We start from the raw sequence: 15619 nt of genomic DNA, 5'->3' as shown, positions 1-15619 counted from the left end.
CATACATACATTTTCTCTGCACTAAATTTATGCATGTACTTCTCTGCATTAAATTTTTTCCTTCCCTTTATATATATCAGTGTAAACTTACATATAACATTTAGTATCCTAGCACTAAACTGATATATATATGTAATTTTTATAAACGAATATATATAACATAATGATATATCATAAACATATATATGTGTATAAAGTCAATATATTTTATTATAATTATATACCATTTTATATAGAGAGAAATATATAAAGTTTGGTGCAGATAAATCCTATGAAATGGGAGGGTCAGACTCAACAGCTCTATAGGAGAGGCAGGTACCATGCTTAGGAAGTTTGGATCCAGAAGCAAAATGCGTCTGCAAAAAAAATAAAAAAAAATTGGGAGAGGGGGGTTGTTGTGGGAGGAATGGGTTAGAAGGAGATTTTCCCACCTCTGAATTTGGATCCAGGGTTTTCCCCATGATTAGGCCCCAAATATTCTCTCTCTGTGTGTGTGTGTGTCTCTCTCTCTCACACACACACACACAAAAAGTAATTTCTGGATCTGGAGTAGGGGGAGGTCATCCCCAACTTTGGATCTAGAATTGAGCCCCCCAAAAAAATAAAATTTGAGGTTTGGATTGAAGGAAGTTTCCCCCAATTTGGATCCAGAACTGACCCCCCAAAACACAAATAAGTGGGGTGGAGTAGGGGGAGAATTAACTCCTGAAACTATAATTTTTGGAGGCAGATTAGAAGGAGGGTTCCCCCAAATTTTGGACCCAGAACTGCCACCTTAGAAAGAAAAATTGGGGTGGTTGAATTAGGGGAAATTTCCCCCATATTTTGCTCCAGAAATGACTCCTTTAAAATCTTAAGGGGAGGGAGGAGATAAGGAGAAAGTTGCCTCCAAACTGAGGGGGGGAATGTGGATTTTCCAGGTGGGGTCTGGATTATTCCTCACCCACATTCCCTTAAACCCCATTTTTATGGCCCTTATCCTGCCAGGTGCACCCCTGATTGGCAGGAGGAGTTGGGTGCGTGGGTGGGTCTATTTGGAGAGGGATTGGATTTTCCAGTGGGGTCTGGTCCCCTGACCCCTTTTATAGCCCTGGTTCTGCTGGGGGCACCCCAAATTTTCAGGGTGTTCAGATCTGGGTTGCTGAGAGGGCATTTGGATCCTCTCTGTATTTTGAGGGTCGTGTTATTATCTGGGGTTCTGGCTCCACATCCTAATCTGTAATTCAAGACCAGCCAGGAGGAAGACTTGACAGACAGTTGAGTAGCCATATGTGGGGAAGGACTAGGATGGGCCAAAAGGCCTTGTCTAGCTGTGGAGTCTGCAGGCCTGGCATGCACCTGGGGACTCTGGAGGGGGTGGGGAATCAGCTTCATTTGCAGCATCCCCACCCCTTCCTGGGATACTGCTGAGGGCTCTCGGAGGGGTTCATGAGCCTCATGGGGGGAGATGACATTGACACCCTCCCCCCCAAGCCTGTGCAGAGGACTAGGGAATGGGAATACAGATCTATATCCACTGAGCCCCTCTGCTCCGGGGGGAGGGGGGCGGAGGAGGGGGAGGATAGGGCCAGCTATGGATCTCCACCCCTCAGGTTATGTGCCGACCTCAGGGCATCTGCTGGATCCCGATGGGACTGGGGGGTGGGGAACCATAGCTCAGTCCACAAAATGGCCCTTCGAACCAGTGGCAGGTTTTGCACCCCTGCTGCCATGCGGCTTCCTTGACATGGCTGCATTTTGCGGGATACTCGATGGATGTCTCACGCCAGCCCCTGTGTTGTGCCATGGTGATTTCTATCGTCAGGCTGCCTGGGTTGCAGTCATGATGCGGCCACATTAAAGGGGAGCAGCCTGACAGTGATCCCCAAAAGAGGGACATGCCCCCACCTGGCAGGGCTCCTCTTTAACCCAGTCCCTAGCTCAGCTGCCCCCCACTACCCATTCTCAATGGGATTGATTTTCCGGTCGCGTTTTGGTCACAGCCTCCAAGCTGTTTGTCCCTCTAGCCGCCCTGTACATGGCACCTCCCATTGGCCGGAAGGGGGTCACCTGATCGCTCCCCGCAGGATACAATATGGCGCCGTCCATGTAGCTGCTCCTGGAAGGCGTGGAGGGAAGGCTGAGCTTGCTGCGCTCTCTGGGTGAGGGAAGCCTGGGGTGTTAATTGGGGGAAGGGGATGCTCTGTCCCGCACACCAGGGAGGGCCCCGTGGGCTCAGCATTAATTTAGCTTTTTTGGGGGGCACCTCAAATTTCAGCTCTCAAATCCTCTGCCGGGGGGGGATTGGGGATTATTCTTCCCCCTTCCTCCTCCGCTGAGTTATCCTGCACGAGCTCAAAACCTGGCATCGGCGCCTCAAACGGAGTCATCCTCCCCCACTTTAATTCTGAGGGATCGGGGCCCCCTAGTCCTTCAAGCAGTTTGAACTGGCTCCCAGAAAATATCAGGCTTGGGGGGAGGTGGGGATGTCTTTCACTGTCATTTCAGAGTAACAGCCGTGTTAGTCTGTATTCCCAAAAAGAAAAGGAGTACTTGTGGCACCTTAGAGACTAACCAATTTATTTGAGCATAAGCTTTCGTGAGCTACAGCTCACTTCATCGGATGCTCACTTCAGCGGATGCTGTAGCTCATGAAAGCTTATGCTCAAATAAATTGGTTAGTCTCTAAGGTGCCACAAGCACTCCTCTTCTTTTCACTGTCATTGTAAGTCTCATGATACTGGGTGGCTTGTTCTCCACCCGCCCCTTCTGAAAACCGTGGCTCCTTGTCTTGGGTGACTACGTGAGAATCTCAAGCTTTTGTTTTAGAAAAAAATAACCATCCATACTCTATTAGTCGCTACCAAAAAACCCCAAAACCCACCCTGTGGTATCTGAACTGGTTCATCGGGGAAAGCTACTGCAAAAAAAGGGGCGAATATAAGAATGACCCTACTGGGTCAGACCAAAGGTCCATCTAGCCCGGTGTCCTGTCTGCCTAAAGCAGCCAGTGCCAGGTGCCCCAGAGGGAATGAACAGAACAGGGAAGCATCCAGTGATCAATCCCCTGTCGCTCATTCCCAGCTTTTGGTGAACAGAGGCTAGAGACGCCATTCCTGCCCATCCTGGTTAAGGCCATTAATGGACCTATCCTCCATGACCTTATCTAGTTCTTTTTTTAACCCAGTTATGGTCTTGGCCTTCACAACATCCTCTCCTGGGGAAAACCTAGACTGGTGACCACCCTAGTCCTTGACCTTGTGGTGAAAAGCTTAAAGAGGTGAACACCAATGCCAGAAATCAAATAAAAAGAACCCCATGTGTTGTTTTAAAGAAATCTGATGACTTTAAGCCAACCTTTTGATGACTAATTTTTGGATGCATGGGGCTGACAGTGCTGTTGGATTGCAGTAACTCCTAGGAGTCCAAGCCATGGAGCAGGGTCCTGTTGCGTGAGGCGCCGTATGGACACAAAACAAAAAGATGTTTTGTCCTACAGTGCTCGTGATCTAAGGGTTTGTCTACACATAGTTTTTGCACTGATTTTTTTTTTCCCCCTACGTATGTAGTTAAATCATTGCGACGCCTTTATTGGGGCTGTGGTTATAGCAGTATAAAGATGTGCTGGTAAATTTACCAAAACCAGCTCTGTTGATCTCAAAACCCTTATGGGGCAGGGCTGCATCCCCACCAGATTGTTGCAGCAATTTAACTAAATCAGTTTTTCCGCAAAATGCAGATAACAGCACACGGTGGTCACGAGCAGAAAGACATTAAAGATTGTGCAGTGCTTGGGTACGACAGGAATGAGAGCTGCAGAAGTAGTGTTTGCATGCTCATTGGCAAAGCCACTTCGTTGTCCTAATTCAGATTCCTCCTTAACTCTCCTTTGCCATGATGGCTACAAAAAACTTGGCACTGGCTGATGTACAGAGACCGCTGCCCATCACGCTCACTGATACGGTTTGCTTTTGCTCCCCTGTCTACAGCCATCTGTTGCCTTTTCTTATATTTAGATTGCAGGCACTTTGGGGCAAGGACTGTCTTTGTTCTGGGGCTGAACAGTGCCTAGCACAGTGAGGCTGTGGCCTGTGACTCTTAGGTACTACTGCAATACACCTAATAACAAGCCCAGTGCACTACCACAATACAAACCGTAGTAAGACCGTAGTTTATAAAGTATTTGGGGATCCTTCAGGGACTATTTCTCTCTTGTATTCTGGAGACAGCTGTGACACAAAATGTTCTGATGAAGGCTAAGTTCACTCCACTGGCTTGGTTTATGAGACACTGCATCCTGCAGCTGGGCAGAACTGTAACAAATCAGCTGGCTGGAAGGGGCCGGAGATTCCTGCCACCTGAAGATCTGCCAGCTAGAAAGCTCTGTCCTTCCAAGCACATGGAAGGGGAATGCCCACAGGAAGCCAATGGCTCCCATCCAGAGCAGCGTGAGGAGCAGCCGCCTACATCTGATCTAGCGATGGACACTGGGAGCTGCGCTGGCCCCATGAAAACTGGGGAGACCGTGATCATGGAGGGGAAAGCAAAGATAATCTTCCCCAGTGCCAACGAAGTGTTCTACAACCCTGTGCAAGAGTTTAACCGAGACCTGACGTAAGTACAACCAAGAGGGGGGCCTGGAGCTGTCTACACTTATCTGGCCCCCATCACGGTAATATATTAGCACTTAGCCCTGCCCAGCCTCACAGGAGGGTTGCAATTATCCCAAGACACCACGGCTAAGTGATTGGCCCAGGTTCACACAGGCAGTCTGTGGCAAAGCACGGAATTGAACCCAGGGCTCCAAAACACCACCGTTCCTCTCCTATTAGCCCATCCTTCTCTAGTGCCAAGCACCTGCTGTTGTGGGGGCCCTTAATGTGTCTCCAGTCAGGGCCCCCAAAATCCAGTCACTTTTGAAATCAGGGCTAATGTGACAATAGAAAGAATTGCTTGGAAAAACTGAGCAGGAGCATGTCTACCAGGGGATGTGGCCTAGATCTGAGCCTTAATGGGCACTAAGGCCTGTGTGTGTCTCTCTGATCTTCTGCCTCAGGTGTGCCGTGATCACAGAATTCATTCGCCTTCAGCTTTCAGCCAAGGGGATTCAGAGTAAGTGGAAATCTCTCTCTCTCTCTAGAAAATCCCCCGCCCCAATGCAGTGAGCAGGCTGGTTAAATTAGTAGGACCGTTACTAGCACGCTAGCTTTCAAGACCAGACGGGATCACTGTGACCCTCTGGCCTGTTGTCCCACCCCGAGACTCCTGCCTTGAGCCCGGTGCATCAGGACAAGGGAATGCCGGGAGCTCGGCTCTGATTCTTAGTTGTTCCCTTTCTATGCTGCTTGCGGGCGGGAATGTTAAGCTGCTCTGTGCTCTCCATAGTTTGGGCTCCACAGGGGCCTCCTTAGCCCAAAGCTGAAGCTAGGCTGCTCTTACACGCTGCTCCCTATCGCCCCTGGGATGCAGGGAACAGCCAGAGTGCTGGACGCTTTGGCATAGTGGACAGATCGGGGTGTGGTGAGAGGCTGAGAACAGGGATGGTTCAGGGCCTTCATGTTAGCTCCTCTGCCTGGGAGGGTGCCCTGCACAGAGGGGCATCCCCTCCTTCTGCCCCCCCCCCGCCCCAAACTGCAAGGCCTCTTTGCACATTAGAGCAGCTCAGAGCTAGGCCCCCTAAGGTCTGAACCCAGAGATGCTGCCCAGACCCCTTAACACCCAGATCTGTTGCAGTGCTGGAGTGGGGGGACGGGTGACACCCTTGCATCCGCCCCCACTGCTCGCTCTGTCTCTTGCAGTTGCCGTGCCAGGAGAGGAGAAGGTCGAGAAGGTGGTTGTGGATCTTTCCGAAGGGGAGGAGGCTGGGTCAGAACCAGCACCCGAAGGGGAGAGGGCAGCGGCAGTGGGAGAAGTGTGCAAGGTGCGTATAAACCTAGCACTAGCTTTCCCGTAGTGCCAGGGCCACCGTCTTGCCAGGCACTGCCCAGAGTGAGAAACAGTCCCTGCCTCAAGGTGTTCGCGGGCCAAAGAGACAAGCCAATCTCTTTTTGGGTAGGATGGGTGGGTTCCCCAAAATTTCTCCACCCCAACTGTGGCCCTCCCACTGCCTGATGTCCGATGGAGGGTGTGGGCAGGAGAGAGTCTCCCTTGACCATCCCCCCACCCCAGTTCTTGGGGAGAAGCCGAACCACCTCCCTATTTATGCTGCAGCTTTTTACTGCCTTCATCCACTGCACTGCAAACCATCTTGCTGCGAGCAACCTCCAGGCAGGTCTGCACTGGCCCCTCCAGCTCGGTGAGCGTGCAGGGTCTTGCTTAACCTTGCAAAGGAATTGGAGTTTGCCTTTCAGGCGGATGGAGAAACTTCCTAATCCAGAGCTGACTGCTGGGCTCCTGGCATCAGTGTCTGGGCAGGAGTCTCCAATGCGCTGATGCATGTAACCCACGTGATGGCTGGGCCATGGGCAGAGGTGGATGAGCCTGCTTCAGCTGTGGCTACAGACCTGGGGCTTGTAGCTCAGGCATCAGCGGCTTATGCTGTTGGATCCAGAAGTCCCGGGTTCGATTCCCCACCGATCGGTGACCCAGGGGGGTGTGCGGGCTTTGGCTGAGATGTGGTCCCTTCTCCCCCCCGGCGCAGGAAGGAGTGCGGATCTTGGAGGCCTTGGCCGCCTCAGGGCTCCGCTCTATCCGCTTTGCCAAGGAGGTGCCCGGCCTCCGGGCTGTGGTGGCCAACGATTTCTCCTCCAAAGCCGTCGAGCTCATGGCGAGGAACATCCAGTTCAATGAAGTTGGGCACCTGGTGACGTCGAGCTTGGCCGATGCCAGGTAAAGCTGGAGGGATGGGCCACTTTGGCATCACGTGTGCTGAGCGGGCTGTTCTCAGCCACTCACCAGGTTGGTCTGAGCTTCCCAATCCAGCTGGCTCAGAAGCAGGAGCGTGAATGGCCTTGTGCCTGGAGGATTTTGGGGGGGATTTTGTGGTCCAGGAGCTCTGGACCACAACTGGGCACTTAGACGCTACCGTATTACACCTAATAAATAACCAGCCAGGGAGACTGTGCCCTATGCAGGGTCTCCAGCGCAGGGGCTGGGGGAGGAGCTGTGTGGGTGGGGGGCTTGGCCAGTCCTGAGATATCCTAAGCTGCGAACTGGCCCTGCAGGCCTCCCTGGCTCTGCACTCAGGGACTCCCCCTGCTCAGTATCTGTCCCCATCCTGCCTGCAGGATGCTGATGTATCAGCAGAAGGCAGAGAAGCATCCGTTCGACATCATCGACCTGGACCCATACGGCAGCCCTGCCACCTTCCTGGATGCCGCCGTGCAGGCGGTGAGTGAAGGAGGTGAGTGGCGGGGTGGGGGGGAGCATCAGGGCTGCTGGGGGCAGGGGAGGTGGCGCTGCGAGCTTCCTCGCAGCAGTGACTTGCCACATTTGCAAGCTTCCACTGATGCTTTGGATGTAGGATCTGGTGGGTTAGAGGAGGGTAACCAGGAATCCAGATTCCTGGTTCTATCTATCCGAGGAGCAGTCACTTCCCTCCTCCACCTCAGAAGTGAGGCCCCCAGCGGCTGTCCCAGGCTCTGGAATCTGGGCAGAGACCCATCTAGGCTGGATTTTTGCATCCTGGAGCAGGTGAGGTCAGTGGCTGGGGGAGGAATCCTCAGCTGACCGCCCCCGGGGTGTCTCCCTTGCAGGCCTGCTGTGTGTTACCTGCACCGACATGGCGGTGATGGCCGGGAACAGCGGGGAGACGTGTTACAGCAAGTACGGAGCCATGTCCATCAAGGGCAAGTTCTGCCATGAGATGGTGAGTGGGGGCGGGGTGTCCCTGGGGGTGGGCGGGGCCTCTGCCTCCATGCCCCGCCCCACCCATCTGCCTCTGCTGTGCGCCCTAGGGCAGCCGTTCTCAAACTTTAGCAACCTGAGGACCCCCATTTTGACTTAAAATTTTTTGTGGATGCCCAAGCCAGCTTCTAATTTTCCCTGGGGGTGCGCAAGCCCCCACTCAGCCCCAGGCCCTGCCCCCACTCCACCCCTGCCCCCAAGGCCCCGCCCCTGCTCCACCCCACTCCTCCTCTTCCCCTCCCCCGAGCGCACCCCATTCCTGCTCCTCACCCTGCCTTCCAGAGCCTCCTGCACGCCGCTGAGCAGCTGTTCTGCAGGGTACAGGAGGCACTGGAAGGGAGGGAGAGGAGTGGATCGGTGGGGCCGGCAGCCCCGGACATGACTCGTGGGCCCCCTGGAGAACCCTCGCTGACCCCAGAGGGAAGGGGAGCTCAGCCTGCTCCCTGGCCCCTTTATTCCTTGGACCCTACTTGCGATGGGGACGCCGGTCCTGCTAGGGCTGGGCTGAGACCTGGCGCCCTTGTGTCCCAGCAGAGCTGGGCCGGGGAGATCAGGCCCAGTACTGGAAGGGGAGCAGGGCCCCCTCCCCACTCCCGCCTCACAGGCAGCTCCTCGACCCCGTTTCCACACGCAGGCCCTGCGGATCATCCTGCACAGCCTGGACCAGCGCGCCAATTGCTACCAGCGCTACATCATGCCGCTGCTGTCGGTTAGCGCCGACTTCTACATCCGGGTCTTCGTGCGGGTCTTCACTGGCCAGGCCACCGTGAAAGCCTCTGCCAGGTGAGGATTTCATCCCTGGGGCGCCCGCCCTGCTCTCCACAGCGCCCCCTGCTGGAGAGGCCAGGAGTGGAGTAGCCAGGCGCGCGCCCCAGCCTTCCTGCCCTGCAGCACCCCCTGCTGGCACCCCCAATGCTTGCCGTGCCCTGTCTCCACTCCCTGTTCCTGGGCCCATTGTCACTGAATCGCCTCCTGTCTCTGCAGCAAACAGGCCCTGGTGTATAACTGTGTGGGCTGCGGGACGCACCGCTTCCAGAGACTCGGCAAGATGACCAGCCACGGGAGCAAGTAGGGGGCTCTGGGTTCCCCCTCACCGCAGGACGGTGCAGCTGTCCCCACCCACGGGACAGGGGCTGACTCCAATTCCTGGCCCTGGAGAGCAGTGGGAAGGGACCTGTCCTCAGAGCTAGTGTCCACTGGATGGGAGAGTCCAGTGCTGGCCTGTCCCTAAGGAGATGCAGAATGGATGTGGGGAGTGGAGAGGGGATGACTGGTCCCTGGAGTGGGGGGGGGTCCCCAGCTGGAGGTAGGCCTGGCCTGGGAGAGCTGGGGGGTGGAGCTGGACTAGGAGATCTCAGGTTAGGAAAGGGGGCTTGGAGGGGGGCTGGGATGGAGGGGTGGGGCTGGGGGAGGGGCTCTGCTCCATTAGATCTCTAATCACTGTTCTGATTGATTCAGTTTTAAATACTCGGCGGCCTCTGGCCCCCCAGTGGGCCCCTCCTGCGAGCACTGCCACCAGCGGCACCAGGTGAGCCCCCCGTCCCCCCCCGGTGCACCCCACTCCCTGAGGGCCGGGCACGCTGCCCTCACCTGCTCCGTTCTGTTCTCCCAGCTGGGTGGCCCCATGTGGGCGGAGCCCCTCCATGACCTAGCTTTTGTCCAGAGGGTCCTGTCGGCCTTGGGGAGCAACCCGGGACGGTTCGGGACACAGGATCGGATCCAGGGGGTGCTCAGCATGGTGACCGAGGTGAGGGGCCAATTGGGCAGCCCCCCGGGGGAACAAGCGGCATGGGGCCCTGCTGGGGAATCGGGTGGTCTCTTTTGGGTCTGAGTTGGGGAGCAGCTGGGAGGGTGGGACCCCTGGAGCGGGGGGCGTGGCCAGTTGGGTTTCTGGGGGCGGGGCCTGTGCTGAGCCACGGTGTTCCCCTCTGGCCAGGAGCTGAGCGACGTCCCGCTCTACTACACCCTCGACTGCCTGAGTAGCACCATCCACTGCAACACGCCCTCCCTGCTGCAGTTCAGGTACTCGGGGCCTTACGGGACCGGCCAGCGGGCGCCGGGCAGAGCCAGGGGCAGCCCCTGCCCCAAAGAGCTTCTGCTCTAAACACCCCTGGAGTGGGCGGGGAAATAGGGCACAGAGCGGGGCAGAGCTGGGATTGAGACCCAGACCAGGGGCCCCCCGCTCCACCGGGACATGCTGCCTCTAAGGCAGGGAGTGAGGTTGGGGTTGGACGCATCACATAATTCCCCTGGGGGAAAGCACCCCCCCCATTCACCACTAGGGGGTGCTGGGCAGGGTCCAGAGGGGGAGGGCGCCCCCTCCTGAGCTGCCACCACCTCGGAGAGCCCAGGGGCCCGCAGGCAGCAGAGGGCTCCCCCCGCAGCATGGCCTGAGGGGGCTCCCCTCCGGTTCCAGATCCGCCCTCCTCCACGCCGGCTACCGCGTGTCGCTCTCCCACGCCTGCAAGAACGCCATCAAGACGGACGCCCCGCCCTCCGCCCTCTGGGACATCATGAGATGCTGGGTGAGTGGGAGAAACTTAGCGTTTCTCGTCTGCCCCCACCCCATCAGGTCACCGCTGATGGGGATGCCTGAAGCCAGTGAGCTCCCTCCATGCGAGCCCTGGCTGGCTGTGAGGCTGGTGAAGGTAGCAGGGGGAGGCAGGAGCGGGGGGTCCTGTCTGTTGCGGCTCAGGATTGAGGGGCACCGGCTGAGCTGCGTGTGAAGGGAATCCAGGGCTGGGGGGAGGGGAACTCAAGGGAAAAATGACCTGATCTCTCTTCCCAGGAGAGAATCCATCCAGTGAAGAGAGAGCGACTCTCGGACACCAGCCCAGCCTTCCACATCCTCTCTGTGGAGCCCACGTACGGCCTGGGGGTTCGAAGGGAATCAGGCCGGTGCTTGGCATGCTGCCTTCTTTGCTGCTGGGGGCAGGGGCTGGTGGGATGCAGAGGGGAGGCAGCATGGCCTAGGGGGGAGAACGCTGGACTAGCACTTGAGACACCTGGGTTCTAGGCCTGGCTCTGCCACTGGCCTTCAGCATGGGTGGGTCACGTGCCTCTGTGCCTCAGTTTCCCCATTTGTAAAATAGTGATCCTGATACTGACCTCCTTTGGCGATCGCTGGGTAAGACGCAGGGATGGGGGCTGGTACAACATCTCCAGGGCCGTGGCAGTAGCTGGACCAGGGCCTGCCCCTGCAGTGCAGAGGGTCTGGGGGATGGCCATGCCCTGCTGCTTCAGGGCAACGCAGCTGTCTAAGGCGGATTGAGGAGGAACTTTCCCCAGGACAGGTTATTCCACCAGGTGTGTTGCACAGCTGGGAGACATGGACCTAAAGTGGCTTTGAGCCCAGTGCCCCCCCAGCCCACTGGTCTGAGCCAGGGCAGCAGGGGATGGTGGGTGAGGAATACCAGGCTAGATGGGCCCATGGGGCTGTTCCACTCTCCCCGTGCCTAGTTCTTCAGGATTCCCCACCCCAGGCTGCTCAGGAAGCCCCCCTGCAAAGCACTGAGCCGTCTGTCTCCCTCTCCTCCATGCCCTAGGCTGCAGGCATCCTTCACCATCCGCGAGGACGCCAACCCCAAATCCAGGAAGCAGGGTCTGAAACGGTTCCAGGAGAATCCCGAAGCATACTGGGGCCCTAAAGCCAGAGCTAAAGCAGGGTAAGGGAAGCCGATGGACTGGGCCAAGATTGAACGGCTGGGGGAGGGTGCTCGGATGCAGGACTCCGCGGTTCTATTCCTGGCTGTGTGGGCCAGTTACTTCCTTTCTCTCTGCCTCAGTTTCCCCAGCTGTAAAGTGTAGCTAGGACTGACCCTATCTACCTCCCTGGGGCTGGTTGCAAGTGCATCTTTGACGGGAAGGCACCAACTGTGACAGCTGAAGAGGACACCTGGGGCCTGTGGGGAGGAGTTAAGGCTAGGGGGCTGCTGTTCTACCTTGAATCCAGCTCCGGGCCAGGATGACTCTGGATCCGAATCAGAGCAAGGTCCCACCCCTGTGTGGCTACTACCCAGCCAGGCTGGTAGCCTTATCCTGCTTCCATTTGGTCTCTTTAAAGCCTCCAGCCTCAGCGGATACGTGAACGCTCCTCAGGGCCTGCTGTTTTATGCTGTTATACAGCTGCCGTGCTCCACCCCAGAGCCAGCTGCTGTCACTCCTGCCCGTAGCTGAGCAAACTCCACTGCGGGGGCTGGAGCTAAGCCTGGGGGTTAAAATAGCACTTCGACCCCAGCAGCCCTCCTCACCCAGCCCCCTCCTGCCTTTCCAGGGGGGGCATTTCCACCTCCCTGCAGGACAAGAGGAAGCTGCATCAGAACAAGCGGAAGGAGAGAGCGGAGGACGGGGGCCGCTTGAAAAACACCCCCTGCAAGAGGCTCAAGGAGGTGAGGACTGGCCGGGGGGGGAGGGGGAGCTGGGATGAAAGGGGCTCGGGGGGGGATCAGAGGCATGGCGGCTCCTTGCCCCCGTGCTGCTGTAATAACCCATAACCCTGACCGTAGCTTCTCTCCCTCTGCTAGGGGAGCTGCGCGGGGGCTGAGAAGTGCTGCCCCTCCCCTGAACCGGCCCCCCAGGCTGTGAAGACCGACAGCCCCCCCCCGTAACCCGGCCCTGGGCAGGAACGGAGCTTTATTTTTTTAGTTCGACGAGGGTGCAAGCTTTTCGTTTTAAGACTGTCTGTCTCCCCCACCCTGAGCCTCCGTGCGGCCGGCCATTAAAACAAGGGTCTCTCCTTTTTAGGGACAAGCCCAGACTCACGTGTGATGCTTCTGTGTGGGGCACACAGGGGGGAGCTCAGCTCCCCCCCCCCCCCCCCCCCCGACACACACACTTCCCAAAGCAGGCACCAAGGGGAAGGCAGGGCTATGCCATGATCCCCCCAGCCTGGCAACTCTTCTTCCCCACCTGGGCTGAGGAAGGGCCCCTCAGCCACAGCCTGGCTGGCTGGACTCCAGGGAGGATGGTGGAGCTACTCTGCCTCAGTTTCCCCACAGGCAATCGACCAGGCATGTGGGGGGGTCAGGACTCCTGGGTTCTAGTCACAGCTCTGCCCCTGCCCTGGTGTGTTCATTCTGCCTGCATCCCCGAACAGGACTCAGCCACAAGCACCTAGCCCTGAGGTCCTTGTTTATTAACAATGGCGCTTAGACCCACACAACCCAGGCCCCAGGCTGAAGGGGCAGGTGGGCAGAAATCAGAGGCTGTGCTGAGGAGTTTTTTTGTTTTTTGGCGGGGGGGGGGGGGGCGGGGCTGGACTCTGCCCCTCCCTTCTCCCCCAAAGCTGGCACTGCCTTAAAGCAGGGCCTGACAGGTGCAAGTTTAGCTCTTGCAGCAGCCAGGATGTGCCCCCCTCATTCCCCACCAGTCAAGTTCTTAGGTGGGCAGGACCCCACCTTGCTGAGTAGGGGGGGCAGTAGATTAGGACTCCACCTGGATGGCTTGATCCTGGGACGGAGGTGGGGGGCTGTCTTCCCCCTACAGCTCAGCCTGGCCCCCACTGGGGCCCGTGTACTGGACGGTGGCCAGGAAGGTGCGAATCTCCATGGGCTGCAGTGTGACTCCCAGCGGGTTAAGCGGAGGGTAGGCCTGGCGCCTGGCTGCACCTGGGAGAGGAAGCCAGGGGTTAACTGCCATGGGGCAGCAGCTGGGGTGCCCTGGGCCTAGATGCTGCCAGCTTCTCCACCGGCGGGTGGACACAACCCTCCCATGTGTCTGTGAGCCCCCCACGCCATGAGTACAGCTGAGGGGCTCTGGCCACATGCAAGACAGGGCCTACCCCATCCCCCAAGGGCCCAATGTGCCAGCTGCCCACCATCCCCTAGGTAAGGAGGCAGGCACTGGCTGCGCTGGGCAGAACGGGGGGCACAGCATCAGGGCTGCTGGCCTCTGATCCGTGCTTTAGTGCGGGGGTGGTGACCTACCTGTGGCTGGCCTCCAGCTGAGCCGGTTCATGGCATCTCGCTTCTGGTTGGCCACCAGGTTCATCTCCTGCAGGGAGGTGATGGTGAAGGAGGAGAACAGGTGCTGGGTGGGGAGAGACATGGTCAGCAACTTCCTCAGGTGAACCCCGCCTCCTTCTGGCCACCCCCAGACCTGCAGGTGAGTAGACAGCAGCAGCAGCTCCGCACCCCACCCACCCCGACAAAGGGGACTCCCGCAGGCTGGTGTGAAAACCGGATTCTGTGCTGCCTGTCCTCAGCCTCTGGGTGGGGCTGCTCATTCACGCTCCATCCCAGAGCTGGCTGCATTTCAGTGCCAGGAATGGGAGCCCTGAGGAGACAGCAGCACCCACCTCTGGGGGCCAGGGGTTAGCGACCCTTCCATAAAACAGCTGTCATGCCCTATACCTGCTGCACCTTGTGTCTAAGGATCCCTCTCCCTGTGTGGATGTGCAGCCATCTCTGGTGTGGGACTTGGCAGCCGTTTTATACAAGGATCCTTTGTGTGATGCTAAGATCCACCCCAGAGGTGGCTGCATCTCAGCCCTAGGCAAGGGAGCCTGAGACTGTCAAATGCTTTAGATGAAAAAGCCTCTAGGCCAGCGGCTCAGCAAGTCCCAGGTACCTACCAGCAGGTCGACAGTGACGGGCTGGGAGCAGTTTGCACTCTCCCCTCTCTCGAACTGGTGCTCCAGGCGGATGAGGACGGAGCTGGGGTCCCACTGGGCCAGTGTCAGGAGATGGACGGAGGGGGGAAGCTCTTGCTTCAGAGCAGAGAACTGGGGAGGAAGGGGAGACAGGGTGTCAGGCTGCCAGAACAGCACCCCTAAAGGGACAGTTTCAGCAAACTCAAAAAAAAAGTCACCACCTGCCCTTGAACTATTTCAGTTCCCCAGGCTCTGTCCGGGGCTGCAGGGCAGCGCAGTGTGGATACAACGCACTCCCCTTCTCCTCGAGGGGCTGGCCTGCAGCTCCCAGCGTACAGCAGCGTCCCCCTACCTATGATGGGTTGGGGGGACAGGCGGAGCCCTGCTTTCAGCAGAGAGCGGCTGGCTTGTCACAACCCTTCAGTTTACTTGATCCCTCAATTTTCTGTGGAAGATCAGCTTCGACAGAACAGGTGGTGATGATCCCAGCTGCCCTCACAAGTGAGTCACCCCAGCGTAGGGTTCATGGGGGGCATGTGTGGTGTGTGTAACCCCATTCTTGGGAGGAGTCGTCCCCCACAAGCAGGGAGCACAGGGCCATCAGCTCTAGTCCTTTTTGTCAGCAGATCTCAAAGCACTTTATGCAGGTCAGGCTTATTAGCCCCATTTTACAGATAGGGAAAGTGAGGCACGGGGGGGAAGGGACTTGCCCCTGGTCACTGTGTGCTACCCACTAGACAACACTGCACAGTCCCTTCCAGGCAGCACAGATTGAAAACAGGTCCCTGGTGTACAGCTGGCAGGGGGGGAGATTGACAAGATTTGTTTTCACCCAGCGAGCAGTTTAGCCGGGGATGGCTATTGCCAACTTAGCAAAGGGAGGAGATGGGAAGAGAGGAGTTTAGAATCCAGTTATATTTAAACAGCACTGACTTAACCCTAAGTCCTGGCCAGGAAGAGGGCAAATACCTCTCCCCCCTCTGAAATTTTCCCAGGGGAAAAACTGGAGTTGTCCCGCCACCACCCCCCAATCCTGCCCCACAGCAAAGCTTCCCACAAAGGGATTTTGGCCCTAGCAATTTTCCTGCCTGAATTTAACCTAATGAGCAGAAAGGAGGCACCTGCTCCATGGGGGGGGTGCTTGGCCATGATGGGCTTAACCTATAGTTCACCGTAGCCCCCTGGTCAGCGGCACTGGGCTGTGTT

General features: G+C 57.3%; 2 protein-coding genes across 5 annotated transcripts in view; one reads left to right on the top strand and one right to left on the bottom strand.

The window, feature by feature from the left end:
• Positions 1-2024: 2024 nt before the first annotated feature.
• Positions 2025-15619, top strand: part of TRMT1 (tRNA methyltransferase 1) — a 16351-nt gene continuing 2756 nt past the window's right edge. The window contains exons 1-17 of one of the 4 annotated variants that reach the window (XM_037887779.2): positions 2025-2141; positions 4209-4593; positions 5036-5091; positions 5778-5899; positions 6620-6807; positions 7206-7321; positions 7674-7786; positions 8459-8607; positions 8809-8892; positions 9283-9352; positions 9437-9571; positions 9761-9846; positions 10241-10349; positions 10613-10689; positions 11370-11489; positions 12098-12212; positions 12348-12573. In XM_037887779.2, the coding sequence (XP_037743707.1) occupies positions 4229-4593; positions 5036-5091; positions 5778-5899; positions 6620-6807; positions 7206-7321; positions 7674-7786; positions 8459-8607; positions 8809-8892; positions 9283-9352; positions 9437-9571; positions 9761-9846; positions 10241-10349; positions 10613-10689; positions 11370-11489; positions 12098-12212; positions 12348-12431 (1989 nt within the window). In that variant the 5' untranslated portion in view covers positions 2025-2141; positions 4209-4228 and the 3' untranslated portion in view covers positions 12432-12573. Of the gene's footprint in view, positions 2142-4177; positions 4594-5035; positions 5092-5777; positions 5900-6619; positions 6808-7205; positions 7322-7673; positions 7787-8458; positions 8608-8808; positions 8893-9282; positions 9353-9436; positions 9572-9760; positions 9847-10240; positions 10350-10612; positions 10690-11369; positions 11490-12097; positions 12213-12347; positions 12574-15619 lie in introns of those variants that run through there. The other 3 variants (XM_043532699.1, XM_043532700.1, XM_037887780.2) reach the window with 3 other exon arrangements.
• The window catches only part of MAN2B1 (mannosidase alpha class 2B member 1), a 22868-nt gene continuing 20186 nt past the window's right edge, over positions 12938-15619 (bottom strand). The window contains exons 22-24 of the mRNA XM_037887776.2: positions 14396-14545; positions 13749-13851; positions 12938-13430 (exon numbers count right to left, since the gene is read on the bottom strand). Of these exons, the coding sequence (XP_037743704.1) occupies positions 13303-13430; positions 13749-13851; positions 14396-14545 (381 nt within the window). The 3' untranslated portion in view covers positions 12938-13302. The remainder of the gene's footprint in view (positions 13431-13748; positions 13852-14395; positions 14546-15619) is intronic.

Source organism: Chelonia mydas, chromosome 20, assembly GCF_015237465.2.
Source record: "Chelonia mydas isolate rCheMyd1 chromosome 20, rCheMyd1.pri.v2, whole genome shotgun sequence".
Classification (NCBI taxonomy): domain Eukaryota; kingdom Metazoa; phylum Chordata; order Testudines; family Cheloniidae; genus Chelonia; species Chelonia mydas.
This window is presented reverse-complemented; position numbering and strand designations above follow the sequence as displayed.